The sequence below is a fragment of the Biomphalaria glabrata genome, chromosome 18, assembly GCF_947242115.1.
Source record: "Biomphalaria glabrata chromosome 18, xgBioGlab47.1, whole genome shotgun sequence".
NCBI classification, from domain to species: domain Eukaryota; kingdom Metazoa; phylum Mollusca; class Gastropoda; family Planorbidae; genus Biomphalaria; species Biomphalaria glabrata.
Window position 1 is genome coordinate 22186542 of NC_074728.1, and position 26142 is coordinate 22212683.

Consider the following 26142-nt stretch of genomic DNA (forward strand, 5'->3'; position numbering starts at 1 on the left):
ATCATCATAACCATCATCATAATCATCATCATAACCATCATCATAACCATCATCATAATCATCATCATAACCATCATCATAACCATCATCATCATCATCATAACCATCATCATAACCATCATCATAATCATCATCATAACCACCATCATCATCATCATAACCATCATCATCATCATCATCATAACCATCATCATAACCATCATCATAACCATCATCATAACCATCATCATCATCATCATCATAACCATCATCATCATCATCATCATCATTATCATCCAACTCCATTTGAGAAAGATCTTCATCGGTTCATATCCTTGACTTAAAAAACAACAACACTTGAGTATATAGGTCAAGTGTAGATGGCTTCCCAGACCTGTTGCGAAGACTTAAAAGGTATATGTCACTTATGTCGTATCACAATACGCTTCCAATAGTAGAACGTAATCCCCCCCCCCCCCAAAAAAAAAATATGGTATCTCTATTTTTATATTTTTCTTGTTCTGCTTTCTTATTATCACAAGTACAGAAGTACTATGAGTTCCAGACTGCTTTCCGATGGCTAGTCCAATATGAGTTGAGAAGTTCTATGAGTTCCAGACTGCTTTCCGATGGCTAGTCCAATATGAGTTGAGAAGTTCTATGAGTTCCAGACTGCTGTCCTTACAAGTTTTTCTCTAGAAGGGGTGTTCTGGTGACAGTTTTTTTTTTCCGGCCTTTTTATTAAAGTGTGCAACTGTAAAGGACTTGGTCAGCATAATGCATTCTCCGGAGACGTCCCACGACGGCATATCTGGCTAGTCCCATTTTTTCTAGTCATTGCTGACGATAGCGGAAACAATTTTCCCACTAACTCCACGAAGAACCTCTTCTAGGGCACAATAAACGTCTTCCGAAAGAATGAAGGGTCAGAATGCTATAAAGATTATGTACACACACACAACACACACATACATACATATAAATTTTTTTCCGCCCGGGGGGGGGGGGCGGAAAATCCCCCCCCCCCGAAAAAAAATCCTGGCTACGCCCAAGATATATATTGTTACGATCTTCTCGATCAGGCCTTCTGCAAACACTACTTAAAAAGAACACAACAGCACATCTTATACAAGAACTTGACAACAAGAGCTTCAAGTAACAAAGTGGCGGTTTAATGACAATTACATCAACAGCCAATTCAACACAATTGGCTACATCAAATTCAAATACTTTAACACAATAGAACTGCCTAACTTTACAAGTCTCTCTAGCTCGTACAGCTACATTTTCGAAGACTCAAATGTACCACACAGTCCTTACTGCCTTGCTGTTCTGGACTCAACTGTCTCTTGTTACACACTGTGTCTCTCGACCGTGAAGGCTCTTGATCACATGACCACAACACAGGTCATACTTGCGTGAACTAGCAGTACTGTCCCTTGTCTATCGACAGCCGTTGACCCGTTGGCCTGTGTAATTGGCCTGAGTCGTGTGTATCACTAGGCCGCACACACATTAACCCTTTCGGTCCGCCACTGGAGTTACTACAATATATATACACGTTTTATTACCCTTGTTCTATATAAAACGCAAATAAAATGAAAGTGGGAGGAATAATGCGTACAAGATTTGTACCAGACAGCCAAACGGAGTGAGTTGATACAAACTTTGTACATAAAATAATGTATACGCATTTCTGCAGACTGCCCAGTCGGGACATGGGGACGTAACTGCATAAACAAATGCCCAAACTGTGACCCGGACTGTGACAAGTTTAACGGCACTTGCAAGCTGTGCCAGCCTGGATTTCAGCATCCGAACACGTCATGCAGCTCAGGTAAGTCGCTCTGACATTACATTCATAATATGACATTTGCATCTTTCGACTTCACATGACACTACTTACATGACATTTGAAAGTAGTGTTAGACATTAGATAATATTTCTAAAATGACTTTCTGCAAAGAAAAGTTCGATAACCCTTTGTTTACCAACGCAAACATTTTCATGTGTGAGATTTACATTCATTTTTTATGGAAACATAACTTTGCAGTTTGAATTCTTGCTTTTCTTTCTATGCAAACATATATTGCGCCGGTGTAGGGTTAACTTTTACTTCTTTCGGATACTTTATTGACTTAGTTTAGCTTAGAGTTAGTTTGTTAATAAATATCGCGCATTGTATTGAGTGACAGCATTGAGTAGTGACGTAGCGAGACAGACGAATGACGTTGCAGAATAGGAGTACACAAAAAGAGAATGTGGCTAGGGCTTGAAGCAAGAAGAATGATAAATGACTTGTATAGTTAATATCGACGGATTTACAGACATGACCATCATCCCCATTATGTTAATAAACATCGTTTGAATTGCTCAAATGCGTTATCTTTGGTAGCAAATGTATTGTAGCTTGTGTCCACTTGAATGTCGAACTCGTGGTTAGTATTGAGTAATAATAGCCAAGTTATCGAAGGCAGTCATCTTGCGAGATCAAATCAAGTCAAGAGCTGTGAATCGACACAATCTTATTCAAGTACCTAGGACACTACCTACTGGGCAACTCACTTCTTGGGACTCATTAGAATTTATATTCATATAGAAAAAATTCTTTGAACTAAGTTGTTTGTTTAGTTCATGGTACCTCGACACCACATCACATCGTCTCTATGTGGACGGCTGCCTGGTCGCGCGGTATGCGCGATGTACTATGTTCGGTCGTCTCAATTGTCCCGGGTTCATACCCTGCCGTCCCCCGTCGTCCTACGGAAGGTGTGGACAAGGAAGTACATTATCTTCAACTCTGAAGAAACACCGGAAATAAAACATTTTACAAACAGACAAACACATTGTTATTGTTATAGTGACATCATTCCTGTGTTGGTTATTGTTATAGTGACATCGTCCCTGTGTTGGGTATTGTTATAGTGACATCGTCCCTGTGTTGGGTATTGTTATAGTGACATCGTCCCTGTGTTGTTATTGTTATAGTGACATCGTCCCTGTGTTGGGTATTGTTATAGTGACATCGTCCCTGTGTTGGGTATTGTTATAGTGGCATCATTCCTGTGTTGGTTATTGTTATAGTGACATCATTCCTGTGTTGGTAATTGTTATAGTGGCATCATTCCTCTGTTGGTTATTGTTATAGTGGCATCATTCCTGTGTTGGTTATTGTTATAGTGGCATCATTCCTCTGTTGGTTATTGTTATAGTGACATCGTCCCTGTGTTGTTATTGTTATAGTGGCATCATTCCTCTGTTGGTTATTGTTATAGTGACATCATTCCTGTGTTGGTTATTGTTATAGTGGCATCATTCCTCTGTTGGTTATTGTTATAGTGGCATCATTCCTGTGTTGGTTATTGTTATAGTGGCATCATTCCTCTGTTGGTTATTGTTATAGTGACATCGTCCTTGTGTTGTTATTGTTATAGTGGCATCATTCCTCTGTTGGTTATTGTTATAGTGGCATCATTCCTGTGTTGGTTATTGTTATAGTGACATCATTCCTGTGTTGGTTATTGTTATAGTGACATCATTCCTGTGTTGGTTATTGTTATAGTGACATCATTCCTGTGTTGGTTATTGTTATAGTTGCATCATTCCTGTGTTGGTTATTGTTATAGTGGCATCATTCCTGTGTTGGTTATTGTTATAGTGGCATCATTCCTGTGTTGGTTATTGTTATAGTGACATCATTCCTCTGTTGGTTATTGTTATAGTGACATCATTCCTGTGTTGGTTATTGTTATAGTGACATCATTCCTGTGTTGGTTATTGTTATAGTTGCATCATTCCTGTGTTGGTTATTGTTATAGTGGCATCATTCCTGTGTTGGTTATTGTTATAGTGACATCATTCTTGTGTTAGTTATTGTTATAGTGACATCATTCCTGTGTTGGTTATTGTTATAGTTGCATCATTCCTGTGTTGGTTATTGTTATAGTTGCATCATTCCTGTGTTGGTTATTGTTATAGTTGCATCATTCCTGTGTTGGTTATTGTTATAGTTGCATCATTCCTGTGTTGGTTAATTTTATAGTGGCATCATTCCTCTGTTGGTTATTGTTATAGTGGCATCATTCCTGTGTTGGTTATTGTTATAGTGACATCATTCCTCTGTTGGTTATTGTTATAGTGGCATCATTTCTCTGTTGGTTATTGTTATAGTGACATCATTCCTCTGTTGGTTATTGTTATAGTGGCATCATTCCTCTGTTGGTTATTGTTATAGTGACATCATTCCTGTGTTGGTTATTGTTATAGTGGCATCATTCCTCTGTTGGTTATTGTTATAGTGACATCATTCCTCTGTTGGTTATTGTTATAGTGACATCATTCCTGTGTTGGTTATTGTTATAGTGGCATCATTCCTCTGTTGGTTATTGTTATAGTGGCATCATTCCTGTGTTGGTTATTGTTATATTGGCATCATTCCTCTGTTGGTTATTGTTATAGTGACATCGTCCTTGTGTTGTTATTGTTATAGTGGCATCATTCCTCTCTTGGTTATTGTTATAGTGGCATCATTCCTCTGTTGGTTATTGTTATAGTGACATCATTCCTCTGTTGGTTATTGTTATAGTGGCATCATTCCTCTGTTGGTTATTGTTATAGTGACATCATTCCTGTGTTGGTTATTGTTATAGTTGCATCATTCCTGTGTTGGTTATTGTTATAGTGGCATCATTCCTGTGTTGGTTATTGTTATAGTGGCATCATTCCTGTGTTGGTTATTGTTATAGTGACATCATTCCTGTGTTGGTTATTGTTATAGTGACATCATTCCTGTGTTGGTTATTGTTATAGTGACATCATTCCTGTGTTGGTTATTGTTATAGTTGCATCATTCCTGTGTTGGTTATTGTTATAGTGGCATCATTCCTGTGTTGGTTATTGTTATAGTGACATCATTCTTGTGTTAGTTATTGTTATAGTGACATCATTCCTGTGTTGGTTATTGTTATAGTTGCATCATTCCTGTGTTGGTTATTGTTATAGTTGCATCATTCCTGTGTTGGTTATTGTTATAGTGGCATCATTCCTCTGTTGGTTATTGTTATAGTTGCATCATTCCTGTGTTGGTTATTGTTATAGTTGCATCATTCCTGTGTTGGTTATTGTTATAGTGGCATCATTCCTCTGTTGGTTATTGTTATAGTGACATCATTCCTGTGTTGGTTATTGTTATAGTGGCATCATTCCTCTGTTGGTTATTGTTATAGTGACATCATTCCTCTGTTGGTTATTGTTATAGTGGCATCATTCCTGTGTTGGTTATTGTTGTAGTGACATCATTCCTCTGTTGGTTATTGTTATAGTGGCATCATTCCTCTGTTGGTTATTGTTATAGTGGCATCATTCCTCTGTTGGTTATTGTTATAGTGGCATCATTCCTCTGTTGGTTATTGTTATAGTGGCATCATTCCTCTGTTGGTTATTGTTATAGTGGCATCATTCCTCTGTTGGTTATTGTTATATTGGCATCATTCCTCTGTTGGTTATTGTTATAGTGGCATCATTCCTCTGTTAGTTATTGTTATAGTGACATCGTCCCTGTGTTGTTATTGTGGTAATCACATCATTACTAAAAGATTATGAATAGTTCTATTCAACACTCACTATCCAATGCAGGAGACGCGGTGGCTGAGTAGTAAGGCGCTTGGATTCTCATAATGGGACCCGGGTTCGAACCCAGGTGAAGGCTGGGATTTTTTATTTCGCCATATGTGGGGTGCAATCCGTCTACCCAGCTTTAATGAGTACCTAATGTTAGTCAAGTAAAAGTAAATGCGGTTGGTCGTTGTGATGGCCACATGACACCCTCGTCAATTGTGTGCCTCAGAAACAGATTAGTTTAACATCTTCCCAATGGATCGCAAAGGTCTGAAAGTGGGATTTTCATTACTGACACTTAAAGTTTTTTTTTTGTTTTTTTTAAATCGCTAAGGAACGCTTTTCACCTTTTTATTTGATTGACAGAATGTTCACCAATGCGCTACGGCTTCAGCTGTCGAGAGGACTGCTACATCAAATGTAAAACTGATTGCAAAGAAAGAGTCAATGGCATTTGCCCTGGTAAGCAAAAGACACCCTTCATTTTTTACTTTAAATGACTTTTACTTCGAATTAGATTCTCGTAGATTTTATACCTAGAATTCAACAAGAGGGACGTATTAACTGTTTGTAGGTTTTAGTGTTTTTTTTTATTTTAGATTTTCCCTTCAGGAAAAAGAGGATTATTAAATCCAAGACAAAACCTCACGCAGGATGACAGGGGATACCGTTGGCAGGGTTTGAACTCGGGACTTATTAGACGACAGTCCGAAGAGCTTAACTCTTCAACACCTAGCATACTGTAAATATTATCTTCGTTACAAATGACTTCTAAGCAAAGTTTGCGTATTAAAATTCACATTTATGGATGCCTTATTTAACCTTTTTAAAAGCGTACATTGTTTGATTCATATATTACGGATTTTTTACTTATTTTTTCTATCAAATATGTCTCGATGTAAATGATAGCCTTAATGCTTCTTAAACATATTAAGCACTCGAAGACAAACCTTATTATGATGAATAAAACTGACTTCTAAGTTAACAGACGATAGTCCAGAAGTAACGATTAATCTGCATTAATTTGAACTTACACACATTTAGCTGCTGGACAATTTGCAACAATATCTACACATTTTCATGTTTTATTGTTATCTTTGTTTCTAGCTGGTTTCTCACAGTATCTGCCCTTGGTCTTTTTAATACCAGTTATCCCACTGACTGTGCTATTTTTGTTAGGGTAAGTGCAGACATGTGTCCAAAAATATTTGATTACCAGATGTACAGGGCCAGATTTACCAAAATAAACTATAATGGGGCGCGGTGGCTGAGTCGTTAAGCGCTTGGCGTACGAGCCTGAAGTCCCTGTTTCGAATTTCGGTGAAGACTGGGGTTTTGAGCTTCGGAATTTTTAGGGCTCCCCTAAGTCCATCAAAATCTAATGGGTACCTGACTTGAGTTGGGGAAAGTAAAGGCGGTTGGTCGTTGTGCTGGCCACATGACACCCTCGTTAAATGTTGACCATAGAAACAGATTGCCTTAACATCATCTGCCCCATAGATAGCAAGGTCTGAAAGGGGAAACTTTACTTTTTTAAACATAAACTTTAGGGTCCACAAGAAATATTAATTACAGACTTATGAATATCCTTACTTCGAAATGGCCCGAAACATAGAAAGTAAAAAAAAAACTTAAAAAGTAAAAAAATCAAAAAAATTAAAGAACATATAAAGTAAAAAAAAATTAAAAAGTAAAAAAAAATAAAAGTAGGAAAATTAAAAAAATTAAAGAACATAAAAGTAAAAAAAAAGTAAAAAAAATTAAAAAACAAAAAAAGTAAAAAAAAAAATAAAAAGTAGAAAAATTTAAACAATTAAAAAACATAAAAAGGAAAAAAAAAGTAAAAAAAATTATAAAAATTAAAAAACAAAAAATAAAAAACGTAGAAATTAAAAAAACGTAAAAAAGTAAAAATACTAACACTGGTTTAGCGAAACAAGGTTTCTATTAAAAGTAACCTCTTTAAATAGACAAACACTTGAACTCTACAGTTAAGCATTTTACATTACCTTTAGTTTTCGGTTTCTATATATATAATTCTCTACATGGCTCAAGAGTATGGACACCACGTAATGGAAAGATCTTGGTCTTGGTAGATAATACCTAAAAGCCTTCCATAGCATGTCAATTCCGTTGATAGGATCCCTCTCTTTAGTTATGCAGTTAGTATTCCAAATTCGCAAGCATACAAGAATGGGTACCATGGAGCTCATCAGTCTGATTTCAGTATCTACATTTCTGCCATTGTCTTTCCAGATTATTTTGAGTCATACGTTCTGCTGTGGACTGTGCAATGGACCCCATTTACAAATCGTAAACAAACAACATTTAGTCACGTGATCGTATTGATAAAACGACGGAAAAAAATTGTCACGTGACAACTATCATGGATTAAACATGAGATCGTAAATTATATAGAAGAGATCGAGCACCACGTGGCTAAATGTTGTTTGTTTACGGTTGGTGAATGAGGTCCATTCTGACCAGTAGTTGAGAATTGGTTTCTTCCACTTTGGTATATTTAATATTAAAGCCTGGTCAGGATGATGTCATGTAAAGTAAAGTAAGGTTCCCCTTTCAGTACCTTGTGGTCTCAAGGGCAGATGATGTAAAGACCATCTGTTTCTTTGGCCTACGGTTAACGAGGGTGTCATGTGGCCAGCACAACGACCAACCGCCTTTAATTTCCGCCAAGTTATGTCTGGGTAAATAAAATAAAAATCTCAGCCACCGCGCCTACAGGGTTAAGTCATGACGTATTCAATATTATTATGTCATGCCATATCATGCTGTGTCTGATATTTTGCTTTATGTAGCAAATTACTTGTAGGCGACGGTTCCATTTAATGATGGTACGATACCCCTAACCCCCAAAACTAACAGTTTTAACGAAAGTTTTAAAGAAATCGATTCCTTTTAATTTTAAGTATCGACAATCATAAGAAAGCCCCTGTGGTTTCCTATTAATCACGGGATCGGGTGGCATTGGCTTCATCACTAAACATTTCTAATATTATTTGGCGTCTGTTGCTTTGTCCAAGATATGACTATATATTTTATGGCAATTTTTGTTGTCTACTAGTATAGATTACTGTTTTATTTATGATACAATTCGGTTTTTTATTCCAGTAAAAAAATGTCAACTTCAGACAATGAGAGTTCACTGGAAGGACTAAACGTGAAAATGTAAATGAACAAAATTATTCATTATTGATTTGTTTTATTTATATTAATTTTGTTAATGGGGACATTATAAATACATGTATAACTAATAAACTCGAAAAAAAAATAATTTTTATTTTCTTGCTTTTTTGTGTTGTTGCTTTTATGTTGTTGTTTTTTCCGTGTCAAAATACTTCTAGTGTTATACTCATAGACATAAATAAATATAGACTGGCCGATGAAAGAATTTTATGAAACGAAATTTTGTGACTGGCAATTTTGTATATTTTATTATACAGCATTTATGAGCAGTATAAAAGTAAAGTATTCATATTGTAATAACTTAAGGGAGGCAACTCAACGAGACCTAGACGTTTATTTACACGACATCACAGGTACACAAAACAACATCTATCTTAGGCACAATCTCTCCATATTGGCTCTCTCCTTGGGCGGAAATCGTTCTCCTTTCAAATGTCGACCTCCTTTTAGGTCAAGTCTATCACAGTGCGCACCTTCTAGCACTAGTCTGGATGGCGGTGCGCATGGCAGAGTTATAACAATATTTTTTTCAGCCATAACCTATATAAGAATACAATCTTTTCAATATTATTTTAAATCTCTAAGCGAGGCATGTAATCGTGTTACTGTGTTAATTAATCATAATGTTCCCTTTTTGTTCTAAAACTTTTAATTTTAGCCTATTTGGACATTCTGCTGGAAAAAATACCTAATTTCACTAATTAACAAGATTATTATAACAAGGTGACTATCACACAATCTATTACTCTGGATGAGACAGTAGAATCTGTAACCAACAAGAGAAGTATCATAGATGAAAAAACTGCTGTCAAAGCAAGGATCAGTAATGCTAGGGTCTCCCCCATTCAGCTTATTTTATGTCTATGGTTATACTCTAAAGAGTCGACGGTACTGTAGGCTGCAATTAGTAAGTAGAAAAATCATTAGACATTCATTTAAATAGGAAACCACTTGCTAGGTCGAATTAAAAACAAGCAAAATATTTTTTTTAATTTTTTTTTAAAACATGGCATACATAAAGGGGAAGAACTCGTCCTTTAAATTATATCTATCAATAATGTACAAGCTATTTCCCTTATTGGATATGAAAGACAATATGCAAAATAAAATAAGTAAATACCAATAATTAATTAACAAATTTCGTATTTGTGTTTATTGATTCATGTTGTGCGTGATCGTCTGACTAGCGATGGCTTCTTTGTCCGTGGTTTTGAAGCTCTGAAAATCTGTACGGTTTTAGAGACATCTTGGACTCAAATGATTTTCAATCCGATAGTCCCTTGGCATTCCTAGGAACATTCTCGTTGCCTGTCAGAGGGCGGTACTTCTGCAGACCTGCCACATCACCAGAAAATTCCTCAGTGGAAACTGATAAAGGGACTACGATGAATTTTGTTTCCTTTTAACGAAACTCGACCATGGCTTCGCCAGAGTATGAATACTCGCTCTTTTATAATAATAATAATAATAATAGATGTGGACAACATTGACAAGGCTGCTTTGGTTGAAACGGGACGGTGTGTTAGTCCGTGAAAGATTATTAGTCTGTATTAGTTTCTTGGACTTAAATTATTCAGTAAGATTTTTGGGACCCCTGTTTTAGGGTGAGTTACTTCGTTGTGATAACTCTTAGTGTATGTTATATGTGAAGGTTGTCGCTGTTTCTAGTTTTGGAATAGAGGTTGAATTGTGAGTTACTTCGTTGCGATATCTCTTAGTGTATGTTATATAAGGTTGTCGCTGTTTCTAGTTTTGGAATAGAGGTTGAATTGTGAGTTACTTCGTTGCGATATCTCTTAGTGTATGTTATATAAGGTTGTCGCTGTTTCTAGTTTTGGAATAGAGGTTGAATTGTGAGTTAATTCGTTGCGATATCTCTTAGTGTATGTTATATAAGGTTGTCGCTGTTTCTAGTTTTGGAATAGAGGTTGAATTGTGAGTTAATTCGTTGCGATATCTCTTAGTGTATGTTATATAAGGTTGTCGCTGTTTTCTAGTTTTGGAATAGAGGTTGAATTCTGTGTTCTTTCGTGTATAGGGTGCCAGTGATGGAGTTGTATGTACTGAGCTCGAGTCTATCGTCGCTTGTAGTCTCAGAAATATATTGTACAGTCTTGAGTGCCATTGTCAGGTTGGCGATCGTCGACGGCGTTGAGTGTCAGGGCCGTTGCACATCAGTTGGTATCAGTTGGGATCAGGGCCGGTCCTAGAGATTGCGGGGCCCTATGCGAAACGGATAGCGCGGGGTCTATTCTGGGTTGTGATAAGGTTAATAAATTAAAATTAAGATTTTGTATTGTATTGAACTTCTTGTTTGGGTTAAAATTCGCCTAATTATTACATTTTTATTAAATGAAAGCTGACAATGCCGTTTTTTTAAATGCTAGTATGATTGGCGTTTTCCGTATTGAATGACACCCAGAAATGACAATTTTGTCTGTTTTTAAGGAGATTTGCATCGGTTTTCAGAAGATTTGAATATTTTTCAGGAGATTTTCAAGATTTTTTTGGTATATTTTACAATTTCAGGAGAATTCCAGAAACCCTTAATAATAAATTAGAATGGTTTATGTTAGTAATTTACACCAAGAATTCGCGCGGGGCCTATGAAAGTGCGAGGCCCACTGCGACCGCATAGGTTGCAGTGGCCTAAGACCGGCCCTGGTTGGGATCAGCTGAAGTCTAACTTTATTATTGCCGGTGTTGGCAGTATTGTGACGTCAATCGGTCAGCGTCTGGTGGACTACGAAATCACGGTGACAAGTGGTAGCAGTAGCATGGTGCTTATGTGAGTTACTGAATAATATCAATCTATATCTGTTATATATATATTATCTATTCATCATTTTTATCATTCTCATTGTACATATACATATATCAGTATCGTACAATTAAATTATTTTTTTTTTGGTTATTTAAACCATCCACCTAGTTGGTTACTCTATGTACGACAGTGTGAGAATGATGTTCTTGACAGGTTGAACCTCGGGACCTTCATTGTGTACAGCTATTCAACAACACAAATAATTCTAAACCTGAAAATTGGCAAATAACAAACCCCATTTGGGTAGCCGTTAAAGACAAACATTTATTAAAAAAAGGCTAAAAAAATTCTAGAAAAAAAAATCCCCCTTTGGGTCAGGATTTCGTGATACAAAAGAGATACAAGAGACCGATAGCGAAGACAGACACAAACACTCCTTTGTTCGCCTGGCAATCAAATCATTAAATAGAAACAATCTGATAGAAAAATTTCACATGTAAATTATGTGTGAGCCTGGCGTGAATGTATGTTTTGATTATCTATAATTAAAATAGTTAGTTTGGTGTAATGCACAAATTGTAAGACAAATTTCCTAGTGGATAATAAAGATTATTATTATTATTAATTAAATATTTTGATCGAACATCGAATGGTTCGAGTTAAGAGTAGTTCTAATACTGAAGTACCACATCCTGAAGTACCACATCCTGAAGTACCACATACTGAAGTACCACATACTGAGATACCACATACTGAAGTACCTCATACTGAAGTACCAGATAATGAAGTACAACATACTGAAGTACCTCATACTGAAATAACTCATACTGAAGTACCACATCCTTAAGTACCACATACTGAAGTACCACAGACTGAAGTACCACAGGCTGAAGTACCACATACTGAAGTACCACATACTGAAGTACCTCATACTGAAGTACCACATACTGAAGTACCACATACTGAAGTACCACATACTGAAGTACCACATACTGAAGTACCTCATACTGAAGTACCACATACTGAAATACCACATACTGAAGTACCTCATACTGAAGTACCACATACTGAAGTACCACATACTGAAGTACCACATACTGAAGTACCACATACTGAAGTACCACATACCGAAGTACCACATACCGAAGTACCACATACTGAAGTACCTCATACTGAAGTACCAGATAATGAAGTACAACATACTGAAGTACCACATACTGAGATACACAGACTAAAGTACCTCATACTGAAGTACCTCATACTGAAGTACCACATACTGAAGTACCTCATACTGAAGTACCACATACTGTACCACATACTGAAGTACCACATACTGAAGTACCACATACTGTAGTACCACATACTGAAGTACCACATACTGAAGTACCACATACTGAAATACCTCATACTGAAGTACCACATACTGAAGTACCACATACTGAAATACCACATACTGAAGTACCACATACTGAAGTACCACATACTGAAGTACCACATACTGAAGTACCACATACTGAAGTACCTCATACTGAAGTACCACATACTGAAGTACCTAATACTGAAGTACCTCATATTGAGATACCACATACTGAGATACCACATACTGAGATACCACATACTGAGATACCACGTACTGAAGTACCTCATACTGAAATACACAGACTAAAGTACCTCATACTGAAGTACCACAGACTGAAGTACCACAGACTGAAGTACCACAGACTGAAGTACCACAGACTGAAGTACCACAGACTAAAGTACCTCATACTGAAATACCACATACTGAAGTACCACAGACTGAAGTACCATAGACTGAAGTACCACAGACTGAAGTACCACAGGCTGAAGTACCACATACCGAAGTACCACAGATTGAAGTGCCATCTAATTTACTTTGTCAATACTCGATAGTCGATTTGTAGCTCAAGAGTCAGGGGCGGGCTGGCTGTCAAAATCGGCCCGGGCATTTCTATACAACCCATCAACTCTATACCATATGATGGCTATCTATTTCTAAGCCTACCTGTCCTCTAAATCATTATGTTTCATAATGTATCGATGTGCATGCATAAAGTCATCTCTATATCTTTATAAGAAATATAGGCCTTATGTTGATTTATAAACGCTAGGTATGTAGGCCTTAAGCCCTAAAAGAATGAAGACTTCTAGTAACACTGACTTCGGAGTTCGGATAAAGGCTATTCAATTATTTTGGAAAACGTGTTTAATTAAAATAGTATTACACTGCAGAGTCTGTGAAAGATTTGTTTTAAACACGACGCTCAGAAGGCCTTTTTATAAGAGAACATTATAAAACCTTTAACAATTTTATATGTGCCATAGTGACATTGCTGCGGCCATTTCGGTGGCCCTTCCGGCCCTTTGGGTACAAGCCCACCGGGCATTTGCCCAAATGCCCATATAGCCAGTCCGCCCCTGTCCAGAGTTCATTTAGTAGAACTATAAACCTATATAGGCGCATTATATTCCAAATACAGAACATGAAAAAAAAAATCTGAATAGACTTCTTTTGAAAAAAAAACTTGAAAATAACTTTTATTTAAAAATATACACAGCTTTCAAGATAGATGTTTGTTAAAACACAAGTTCAAAATGAAACTTTAAATAAAATCTAACTCACTCAAAATACACGTCTATCTGGTACACGTCTCTTCAACTTTCTAATCAGCATTGAATTAACTTGAACTACAGCACACCGCCTCGTGATTACATGGGAATCTCTTCAGCCTACACAACCAAACTATCCGCCCACTTTTTCTCATGGTTACATTGGAATCACGGACATAACACTCCATAATACAACTGTAGTTTTTTATTTTTTATTTTACAGTGTATGTTTAATAAATGTTTTTAGTTTATGAGAAATTTTAAAGAAGAGAGAGAGATAGAATAGTACAGATGTACCTGTCCCTCCTCACAACCTCAAAACAGATTTTAATTTTTTACGCTTACAAACATCGTCTAGAACAATGATGCCCAAAATACGGCCCGAGGGTCAAATCCGGCCCACCACGTGATTCCATCCGACCCGTCAACATGTAGAAAATCCCCTCCCTCCAAAAAAAATAAAATAAAAAAATGTATCTTTACCTAAGTTAGGGCCCTGACTTTTTTTCTGATGGATTGGTACCATGACCTTAAATATGTTTACGTTTATGATATGAGAAAGCCGAAGAAACTACAAGTGGACTCTAGATTTAGAATCTAACAGGAAAAGTGAACGGACCTTTCCTTTTTTTTATGGAACATGATAATAAGCCAACATATTTAATTTGTAAAGAAAGTGTGGCTGTTTTAGAAAAAATAAACATATAAACGTCATTATAAAACAAAAATGACGCCCTTCTTGCTTTGAACCGCGAATACAAAAATGGTTAAACTACGCCTAGAAACTGGAGGATCGATGGGAATATTTACCAAAAAGAGACAAATGAGTCGGTGGTAATATAGCTACAATGATAATTGATATTCACATAGAGACGTGAAAGTCATTTTCCGACGTGTATAAACAAAGATCAACTTCAAATATCCCATTAAGAGAGCCACAGGTTTCTAATAAATTTGTCAATTTCATTTCATTTTTTTTTTACTTATTCGGTCATGTGGTCCGCGACACGAGTGTCGGAAACGAAAATGGCCCGCCAGTTGAATTATGTTGGGCATCGCTTTTACTCTAGAACTAAAGTGCTTTCAAATTTTAACATGGCGATGTAAGATACATCGTCGTAACAACGATAAAAGCGCGACCATAAAAGAGATAGGGTCCTCCAAATAAGACGTCAGCGATGTATTATCGTACAGGCTTTTGTTCATCATTTTGTTAGCCAGTAGTAAACACTTCTGGAGAACTCCAAACTTGAGATAATCCTTGCCAGCCTCTAGGGCAGCGGTTCTAAAACTTTTAAGCTCGGCGACCCCTTTTTACAATCCCCCACTCTGCCGCGACCCCCCCCCACCGACACACACATACAGCAATAGAAGAGTAGACAATAACAATCCATATTTTCGATGGTCTTAGGCGACCCCTGGCAAATGGTCAATCGACCCCCAAGAGGGTCGCGACCCACAGGTTGAGAACCTCCTGCTCTAGAGAACGTCTAACGAAGAATTGAACCAAAAAAGAATTAAAGAAACTAGAACAGTTGGACATTGGAGATCTAAAGTTGTTAACAGAAGAACAAAGCCTATGGTCGTTGATTGATCTCCGCCTCAAAGTTGGCTAGAGGAGATGACCTTTTTCTCTTCCACACGTTTCGCCTCAGGTTTCGCCTCAGGTTTCGCCTCAGGTTTCGCCTCAGGCTCGACGGCAACGTCTTCGATGATTTTGGTTCGGTCCTCCTGCCGTTTCTTGCCGACGGCTATTGTCTTCCTGAAATGCCAAAGATACGAGTAGATTATTAGAAAAGTTTCAATGTTGTTTTACAGTTAGGAACTTAACGGCTTGATCTCCTGGGACTTACGCACTCAATGGAGGCCCTATCTGTATTAAAACGTATTGCATGATTGAGGCGTTTTATATTATGACGGGGGCTGAGTGGTTAAGCGCTTGGCTTTCGAACCTGAGTGCTGGGTTCGAATTTCGATGAAGACTGGGATTTAGAAAATAGGGATTTTTAGGGCGCCATGATTCTACCCAACTCTAGTGGGTACCTGACTTAGTTGGTGAAAGTAAAGACGATTGGTCGTTGTGCTGGCCATATGACACCCTGCTCGTTAACCGTTGGCCATAGAAACAGATGACCTTAACATCATCTGCCCCGTAGATCGCAAGGTCTGAAAAGGGAAACTGTACTTTTACTTTACTTTATAAACAAGTGGATCTCTTAGGTTTTTGCACTCGAGTGTGGCCCGGTCTGTATGAAAACTTACACATAACTCAGGCTTTGTGGACTTAACTGAGGCTTTGTGGACTTAACTGAGGCTTTTGTGGACTTGACTGAGGCTTGGTGGACTTGACTAAGGCTTTGTGGACTCAACTGAGGCTTTCTGGACTTAACTGAGGCTTTCTGGACTTAACTGAGGCTTTGTGGACTTAACTGAGGATTTGTAGACTTAACTGAGGCTTTGTGGACTTGACTGAGGCTTGGTGGACTTAACTGAGGCTTTGTGCACTTAACTGAGGCTTTGTGCACTTAACTGAGGCTTTGTGCGCTTAACTTAGGCTTTGTGGACTTATCTGAGGTTTTGTGGACTTAAAAAATGTTTGTAAAATGTTTTACATTTTTCGGATGTTCCTTCAGAGTTGAAGATAATATACTTCCTAGTCCAAACCTCCCGCAGGACGACGAGGGATGGGAGCGGGCATGGTTTGAACCCTCGACCATCGGTAAATCTGAAAGACAGTCCAGCGCGCAAACCGCACGACCAGGCTTTGTGGACTTTCTCACGTTTTAAATGGTGAAGTGTTCTCGTGTTAAGGGAACTGAGAAGAAGGCATGTGAGTACGTCCGTACATGATAACATGGGTCTCTCTGAACTTCTGATCACTTCATCATCAGTGAACAAAACACAGGGGGGGGGGAATGCTTTACATCATAGGAGCCACCCCTTTCCACCCTCCCTTGAAATAGGTTGCCCAAGTGTAATTCTTTGTATGTAGTTCTGTCAGTTGGACATCGACAAATGCAAGGCTGTAGATTTAAAGCCACTATGACATAGTGGCCGTAGACAAAATTTCTACGTGTGGAAACCTCCTGGAAGGGAATACACATCATCTTCATTAATTAGGCTTGGAAAGATGTCGCCCACTCAGCAGTTGCCCCATCTTGTCACATCTGATGTCTCCAAAAGAATGCCAAGTTCTGATACATTTTGGGATCAGCCGTAAGGGGGCGTCGTCTCCTGATTTTTCCTCAGGGTTGAATCTCTAAGCCTATCTCATGTCTGTGTAAAGCTACAATCCCACAAACTCAGAGGTGGCCCCCGTCACATCCCTATTGGATCCGCCTATAGGCAAAGAAACAGGAACAAAAAAAAAGGAAACTTGATTATTGGCATTAACAACGAAGATAATGACAATATGCCAAATACAATCTGGACAGAAGGCTCAAAAGTAAAGTAGCACGTATACATAAAACACTGAACCATAATCTTCAAATACAAAAACAAAATCTAATAAAATACTCTGAAAGACACAAAGATAAAGGCACATTCCTCGTCCCATATGCTAGGACAAATTTGTACAAATACTCCTTCTTCCCTAGTGCTATTAGAGCATGGAATGGGTTGCCTGAGCTAGCCAGGAAAACCAGTGACTTGGCAGAATTGAAGTCATTGGTTAATATGCATGACTAAATGCATGACGCGTAGGACGTAATCATCTTCTTTTTTTGAAGTAACGTCTGTATTATATAAGACAAAGGAAACAAACAACAATGTCATACAACAATACAAAAAGAACATTAAAAAGAAAAACACAAAATGAAAGGTGAACAAAAATTAATACTAATACAAATAACCTAAAAATGTATTAGCACTAAAAATATAATAATGCGCTTACATGACATAGACAAAGGCAATCACAGGCACTGTGCAAGCAACAGGTATGATAGCTAAGTAGAGGTAGGGCCCCTCTGAAAAATTAACACTTTAAGATTTATATTATCCAAATATCACTTCAAATTCGTACACATCTCAAAAAGACAATATATAACTTCTATTTAATTTCTCTTTTTTTTTTCAGTTACAATCTCCTAATCACGTACACTGCAGCGATAGTAGCCAATGATGACCTGCTAACTATCGTAAAAAAACGTAAGCTAAAGATATATGACCATATTACAGGATCTTTGGGGCTCGCAAAGACCTTCCTTCAGGGAACAGTACCAGGATAAAGAAGAAGAGGCAGACAGAGAAAGCGATGGGAGGAAAACATAAAAGAATAGACAGGCCTGCTATCGAAAGACGTTCCAACTAAGGCAAACGACAGAGAGAAATAAAGAAAGACTGTTGACGAATCTTGCATGGTGCCCAAACGGTCCAAGAGACTAAGGGATAGGTAAAGGTAATGGAAAGAGTCAGACCCTAGGAGTCCGTTTCGTACTTATGACCATATACTTAGGGCAATGGTTGTTAATCTACATTCAGGTCTCAGTATAACTGCGCAACGTGATCAGTGATACCAGAGTGACGATTGATAGGCTACTAGCGTGATCATTGATACCAGAGTGACAATTGATAGGCTATTAGCGTGACCATTGATACCAGAGTGACCATTGATAGGCCTTTAGAGTGATCATTAATAATAGAGTGACAATTGATAGGTTATTAAGGTGACCACTATCTTCGATACTATCGTCAATGTTGATACTGTTAGATCATTGATATCGGGAGATCATTTATACTAGCACGAACATAAATTGATACTAGCGTGATGATTGATACTAGTGTGACCATTGATACTAGCGTGGCCATTGATACGAATGTGACGATTGATATTAGTGTGACCATTGATACTAGTGTGACCATTGATACTAGTGTGACCATTGATATTAGTGTGACCATTTATACTAGTGTGACCATTGATACTAGTGTGACCATTGATACTAGTGTGACCATTGATACTAGTGTGACCATTGATACTAGTGTGACAATTGATATTAGTGAGACCATTGATATTAGTCTGACCATTGATACTAGTGTTACCATTGATAATAGTGTGACCATTGATATTAGTGTGACCATTGATATTAGTGTGACCATTGATACTAGTGTGACCATTGATATTAGTGTGACCATTGATACTAGACCATTGATAACATCGTGACTATTGATACTATCGTGACTGTTGATACTATCGTGAGTGTTGATACTGGCGTACTTACGAGGGCAAAGACCTTGCATTCTGTCCAGACAATCTTGACCTCCACATTTTTCTTTGCAGCTACCCAAGCAAGCTGCACCGTAGAAAAATTGAGGGCATTCTGTGGACAAGACAATATTATTTTAATTTCCTACCGAAAAATGTGTGTATGTGTGTGTGTGTTTTTTTACGGGGCGCGGTGGCTTTCGAACCTGGGGTACAGGTTTCGAATCTTGGTGAAGACTGGGATTTTGAATTTTGGGACTTTTAGGACGCCTCTGAGTCCATCCTACTCTAATGGTTACCTGACTTTAGTTGGGGAAAGTAAAGGCGGTTGGTCGTTGTGCTGGCCACATGACACCCTGCTTGTTAACCGTTGGTCATAAAAACAGATGACCTAAACATCATCTGCTCCATAGATCGCAAGGTCTGAAAAGGGAAACTTTACTTTTAATTCCCTTTTTTTTTGGGGGGGGGGAGGTGGATCCATTAATTGAAGGCTACTTCTGTCATCTAGGTAGATGTAGATTACAAGATGTTGATAAGGAAGTGTTTTGGGGTTGTGGCTCTTTACAGCTAGTCAAACTAACACTTGTTGGCAGCAGATACCCTTACTTTCACACAAATCTTGAATCAAGCGTGAATGCTTATTTTTACAAAGTTTATATCAACTCACTCTGTCTGTCTGTCTGGCAAAAAAAGTGTGTACACATTATTTCTCCAACCCCTTTTCTCATATCAAATTGAAACCTAGCATGTATATTCATTCGCGTAGACAAGACATGTTTTTGTAAAATGTTTTACATGTTTCGGATGTTCCTCCAGAATTGAAGATAGTTTACTTCCTAGTCCAAACCTCCCGCAGGACGACGGGGGATGGGAGCGGGCAGGAATTGAACCCTCGACAGTCCAGCGCGCAAACCGCACGACCAGGCAGACATGAATCAATACAAAACATTAACTAATACGTTAATGAATTACTAGTTATTATTGTGCTTGCCTTGGATGTGGCAAAATATGTAGGTCACAGCTGGGGCTGCCTAGCCAAGGGAAATTCTAAATTCCTCATTAATCTTCGACTCGAAGGCAAGCATTATTATTATTATTTATATTATTTTGTTTAATACAAACAAGGGAGATTAATCCTTCACTACTCCCAGATGTGGATGAATTAGTTGGGTTTAATCTCCTTAAATTATTGTTAACGCTCCCACACGCATTCTCTGATAAAGTTGACACATTAGACAATTATTTATTGTACTTAAAAAAAAATAAACGAATAAAAGTTTATAGCGGATAAGGAAATAATTTTCTAGATTATTGATAGTTATTGTTGTAAGGAAGGAGTTCTTCCCATTATATAAGCTTTATTTTTTTTTTTTTTTTTTTTTTTGATTTACTCTTTTTCTTCGTAATTATTTTTCCACGTTTCGAAGGAATTCTTCATTTGGCTCATTACTATTTCACTCCCCTGTTATGATTGGGCTTCAATAGCTTTAGTTGTTTGTTATCATAAAATGTTGTGTTTGGTCTAGAATTAAAGGGGAATGCATGGTCTTTTTATATAATTCAAAGTCAAGTTTTAAAATTATAACATTAATTTAATTTAATGAGGTCAAAATCAACGATGGTATCAATAAGACAACAAGACATACCTTTATTGCAGGAAGTCTGGGGGGAATCGAACCCATCCATGCAAACATTGCACGAGCCGTCGAACTTATCACACGCATCCAAGCAGTTACTACAGCTGTAAAGGCAGTTCACACCCCAGGTGTCAAGAGAGCACTCTGTCAGGTAGAGAAAAGTAACATGCTACGTTCCTTTGACTTTCGAGCGAAAAACGAATTGTAAAGTTAATTAGGCTGCTGATGGTTGCTATATTGAAAAGTTTAATTATTGTTTTGTCAATTTTAAATTTTTGTTACTTTACTAAGCTATAAATTATTGAAATTTAAACAAAAAAACAAAAACAACATAGTTTACCGTAGGGACATTTTTTCCCGATGTAACACTTTCCACTTCTGGCTCTGATGTTGATACAGTGAAAGAACTCTCTGCACTTTCTGGGGAAAAGATACATTCGATTTTCAATGACGTTACAATGACGTTCTTCTTCAGACGTGCACGCTCAGTGCGATGTTCTTTTCATTGGCGTCTTGTTGTAGCGCCCAATTATCAGTCGAGGCGTGAGGGATGAATGGTAGAATTTTAGGCCTTCTGACCGAGCGGTCGCTGGTTCCAATTCTGCTTAAGAGTTGTTTTTTTTCATTTCCGGATCCTTAAGTTGACTCTGAGTCCACTCAGCTCTAATAGGTACATGACATTAGTTGTTTTTTTTTTTTTTGGGGGGGGGAAGTCAAGGTGGCTGGACGTTGTGCTGGCCACGTGACACCATCGTTAACCGTAATCCATAGAAACAAATGACTTACACATTATCTGCCCCATAGATCGCAAGGTCTGTAAAAGGAAGGGGGGGGGGAAAAACCTAACTGGGGGCGGGGGGGGGCATAGCCTAGCTGGGGGGGCGGGGGCAAAGCCTAGCTGGGTGGGGGCGGGGGCAAAACCTAACTGGAGGGGCAAGCCTATCTGGGGGGGGGGCAAAGCCTAACTGGGGGGGGCAAAGCCTAACTGGGGGGGGGCAAAGCCTAAATGGGGGGAGCAAAGCCTAAATGGTGGAGGGGGGCAAAGCCAAACTAGAAGCCAACCCAATGTCAGCTTACTGGATGGTTGAACATTTGTAAGAAGGTATTGTTCAGCTCCAAAAAGAACGAGTCCTAGAGCATATTGGTGTATTCTTAGGGGAAAAAAAAACAATTACGTTCATATTGACGCGTTATGCAAGTTTCTTAAATCTTAAAATGAACCATTAAACAGTCCTAGTAACTAAATGTATAGCAGGTCTCAATATTATGCAAACAAAGCGGCCCATTATTTACTTTTAATATAACTATTATTATATGTTTATTATATTTTATACTGTATTGTACCAGTTGCATCATTATCATTATTACTTTTCTTTTGTTTTCTGGCATTCTTCCAAAGACAGCACGAACTATTTGAGTGACCTTCTTTTTTTTTTACTTTTTTTTTGGTACCCCTCAAAAAAAAAAAGGCCCTTAAAGCACAGTTTTAAAAATAAAGCATTTCCTTCTTTGGTTCACCTGTTGCATCTTAAAATATAATAATGAGCTCTCACTGCACACACATATGTTTACCTGTACATTTTCGAAGTACTGATGGCCACTGAAGGGTTATTTATTGAAACTTTGCTTGTCCCGTGGAACAGTTTAAAATGAGACAAAACTTTGTCCATTCTTTAGATATTTCTTTTTGGTACATCAGTCAGTCCAAACTTCACAACTTCATTTGCGGACAAGTCAAGGGAGGATATATCAGTCAGTCCAAACTTCATTTGCGGACAAGTCAGGGGAGGGTATATCAGTCAGTCCAAACTTCATTTGCGGACATGTCAGGGGAGGGTATATCAGTCAGTCCAAACTTCATTTGCGGACATGTCAGGGGAGGGTATATCAGCCAGTCCAAACTTCATTTGCGGACAAGTCAGGGGAGGGTATATCAGTCAGTCCAAACTTCATTTGCGGACAAGTCAGGGGAGGGTATATCAGTCAGTCCAAACTTCATTTGCGGACAAGTCAGGGGAGGGTATATCAGTCAGTCCAAACTTCATTTGCGGACAAGTCAGGTGAGGGTATATCAGTCAGTCCAAACTTCATTTGCGGACAACACATTGCAGGGTATATCAGTCAGTCATAGACCTACCTCTAGAGACGCAACTTATTTAGAATAACCCATCTCTACAAATTGTAATTTAGACACCCCCCCCCCCTTTCTCCGAAAAAAAAAACAACAGCCACACACACACACACAAACTTACATAAAAAGTCAAATTGATAAGACAATCTGGCCGTTTCGAAATCCTGGTATAGTATATAACTCTTGGATCTCAAGTAGAGTGTTCAGGCTCATAAGAGGAATACGAATAATAGAATCGTGAAGTATGGTTTACCTTCTCTCATAGACTCTTGTGTCGCTACAATTTCTGGAACACAGCCAGTGGCTCCACTCCTCGGTTAGAACCGGCTCTAAAAGGGGGATAAATATAAATAAGTCTATCTGAATGTATGCCGCTACTACACTTTAGAATATTCCAATGATAGGCCTTTAAATCTAGACTTAGAAGGCAGTAAACAGAAATCTGTTCGAGTCGGGTGTCGAACCTCGAGCCCCCATTGATAGGTAGCCAAGCCAAGTTCAAGAGTACTTAGCCTCTCTGTCACACAATGTTTCTTATTCCATATGCTAGGAAGGAAAAGGTCGTGCACGTTCTAGTGCTTTCCCAGTGCCCTTGGAGCATTTCCCAGTGCCCTTAGAGCATTTCCCAGTGCCCTTATAGCATTTCAAAGTGCCCTTAGAGCATTTCAAAGATCCCTTAGAGCATTTCAAAGTGCCCTTAGAGCATTTCAAAGTGCCCTTAGAGCATTTCCCAGTGCCCTTAGAGCATTTCAAAAAGCCCTTACAGCATTTCAAAGTGCCCTTAGAGCATTTGCCAGTGCCCTTACAGTATTTCAGTTCCCTTAGAGCATTTCCCAGTGCCCTTATAGCATTTCCCAGTGCCCTTAGAGCATTTCCCAGTGCCCTTAGAGCATTTCAAAAAGCCCTTACAGCATTTCAAAGTGCCCTTAGAGCATTTCCCAGTGCCCTTATAGCATTTCCCAGTGCCCTTAGAGCATTTCCCAGTGCCCTTAGAGCATTTCCCAGTGCCCTTAGAGCATTTCCCAGTGCCCTTACAGCATTTTAAAAAGCCCTTACAGCATTTCAAAGTGCCCTTAGAGCATTTCCCAGTGCCCTTAGAGCATTTCCCAGTGCCCTTACAGCATTTTAAAAAGCCCTTACAGCATTTCAAAGTGCCCTTAGAGCATTTCAAAATGTTCTTAGAGCATTTCCCAGTGCCCTTACAGCATTTCAAAGTGCCCTTAGAGCATTTCCCAGTTCCCTTAGAGCATTTCCCAGTGCCCTTAGAGCATTTCCCAGTGCCATTAGAGTATTTCCCAGTGCCCTTAGAGCATTTCCCAGTGCCATTGGAGCATTTCAAAGTGCCCTTAGAGCATTTCCCAGTGCCATTAGAGCATTTCAAAGTGCCCTTAGAGCATTTCCCAGTGCCCTTACAGCATTTTTCAGTGCCCTTACAGCATTTCCAAGTGCCCTTAGAGCATTTCCCAGTGCCCTTAGAGCATTTCCCCGTGTGACTAAAGAGCTAATGATTCTTTATTTTTTCTGTGGTATACACCAACTATTAAATTTCTTGGAAAATTGTTAGAGCGCTTTTGAGATCCCTGTCTAGGCTTCACCCTTCATCTTCCATGACTGTAATAGTGTTATTGTAAGGAAGGCGACTATTCCACTCTCTCGGTATACATGTGTTAAACAGAGTTAAACTATTTGTGTTTGCTAATTAGAGAGTTGAGCCTTTATGAATTATTGATTTTCCTTACTGAGCCATACAAGCCTTTTCATGCTTTAATGGCACTGGGCATAGTATGTTTGGAATCTATTACACTTTGATCTAGTGAGCAACAGTGACAGCAAAGCTCATGCCGTTGGAAATGCGATGTCAATTCTACTAAACCAGTGATGCCCAACCTAATTCGACCTGTGGGCCATTTTTATTTCCGACGCTCGTGTCGCGGGCCACATGAACTAAAACAGAGGCCTACAAAAATGATATTGACCTGAAACCCGTAGATCCTGTGCTTTATAAATTAATGGGATATTTGAAATTTATCTTTTTTTTTTCCCCGCTTCAGAAGATGGCTTCATTTCTCTACTTAAAATATCAGCAACATTGGGCTTCATTCCTGTGCTTAGAATATGAGCAACATTGTAGCTAGCTTTACATCCAAGTCATTTTCCTGTCTCTTTTTGGTAAATATTCCCATCAATCCTCCAATTTTTAGGCGTAGTTTAACAATCTTTTATTCGCGGCTCAAACCAAGAATGCCGTTATATTTGTTTCATAATGTCGTCTATAAGTTTTTGTTTTTTAAAATAGCCACACTTTCTTTATACAAAAAACAAATATGTTGGCCTATTATCATGTTCCACAAAAGTAAAGAACCGTGTCACTTGTCTTGGTATAAAACGTACATTCTACACTCAGATACCTATTTCATAAACGCACAAATGTTAAATGACATGGAACCAATCAATCAGGAGAAAAATCGAGGTCTCTAAGCGCCTAACGTAAATATAGATACATTTTTACACCTTCTAATTTTTGGAAAAAAAGGGGGAATTTTCTACACTTTGTGCCAACATTTCGGCGGGCCGTAGGAAATCACATCGCGGGTCGGATCTGGCCCGAGGGCCGTACTTTGGGCATCACTGTACTAAACAATTCCTGAAGGACATACCTCTGTACATCTCCAAACCTTCCTCAAGATGATTACCTGCAAAAAACAAAATGGTACACATTGGACAGTAAAGGGTCTCATAAAATGTGTATATATTAAAGTGAAAAAATAAAATTACCAGAAGAGTTTGTTGTATTACACAAACTCGTAGACGTCCCAATCGAACAATGAAAATTCAAACCGTTTTTTTTTATTGTCTAAAGCAGTGATACCCAACCTTACTCATCCTTCGGGCCATTTTAATTTCCAGCATTCGTGTCGTGGGCCACATTAACAAAAAGATACAGAAATGAAAATGTAATTAACCTGTAACTATTAGAAAG

At 38.3% G+C, this 26142-nt stretch overlaps 2 protein-coding genes across 5 annotated transcripts in view; one reads left to right on the plus strand and one right to left on the minus strand.

The window, feature by feature from the left end:
- LOC106058980 (uncharacterized) overlaps positions 1-8869 on the plus strand; it is a 65115-nt gene extending 56246 nt beyond the window's left edge. For all 4 annotated transcript variants that reach the window (XM_056017722.1, XM_056017723.1, XM_056017724.1 and 1 more), the window contains exons 19-22: positions 1682-1816; positions 5962-6057; positions 6703-6775; positions 8725-8869. In XM_056017722.1, the coding sequence (XP_055873697.1) occupies positions 1682-1816; positions 5962-6057; positions 6703-6775; positions 8725-8785 (365 nt within the window). In that variant the 3' untranslated portion in view covers positions 8786-8869. The remainder of the gene's footprint in view (positions 1-1681; positions 1817-5961; positions 6058-6702; positions 6776-8724) is intronic.
- Positions 8870-15152: 6283 nt separating this feature from the next.
- Positions 15153-26142, minus strand: part of LOC129924060 (uncharacterized) — a 40717-nt gene continuing 29727 nt past the window's right edge. Inside the window, exons 16-22 of the mRNA XM_056017810.1 lie at positions 25820-25855; positions 23416-23491; positions 21372-21451; positions 21041-21175; positions 19408-19506; positions 18084-18156; positions 15153-15953 (exon numbers count right to left, since the gene is read on the minus strand). Of these exons, the coding sequence (XP_055873785.1) occupies positions 15794-15953; positions 18084-18156; positions 19408-19506; positions 21041-21175; positions 21372-21451; positions 23416-23491; positions 25820-25855 (659 nt within the window). The 3' untranslated portion in view covers positions 15153-15793. The remainder of the gene's footprint in view (positions 15954-18083; positions 18157-19407; positions 19507-21040; positions 21176-21371; positions 21452-23415; positions 23492-25819; positions 25856-26142) is intronic.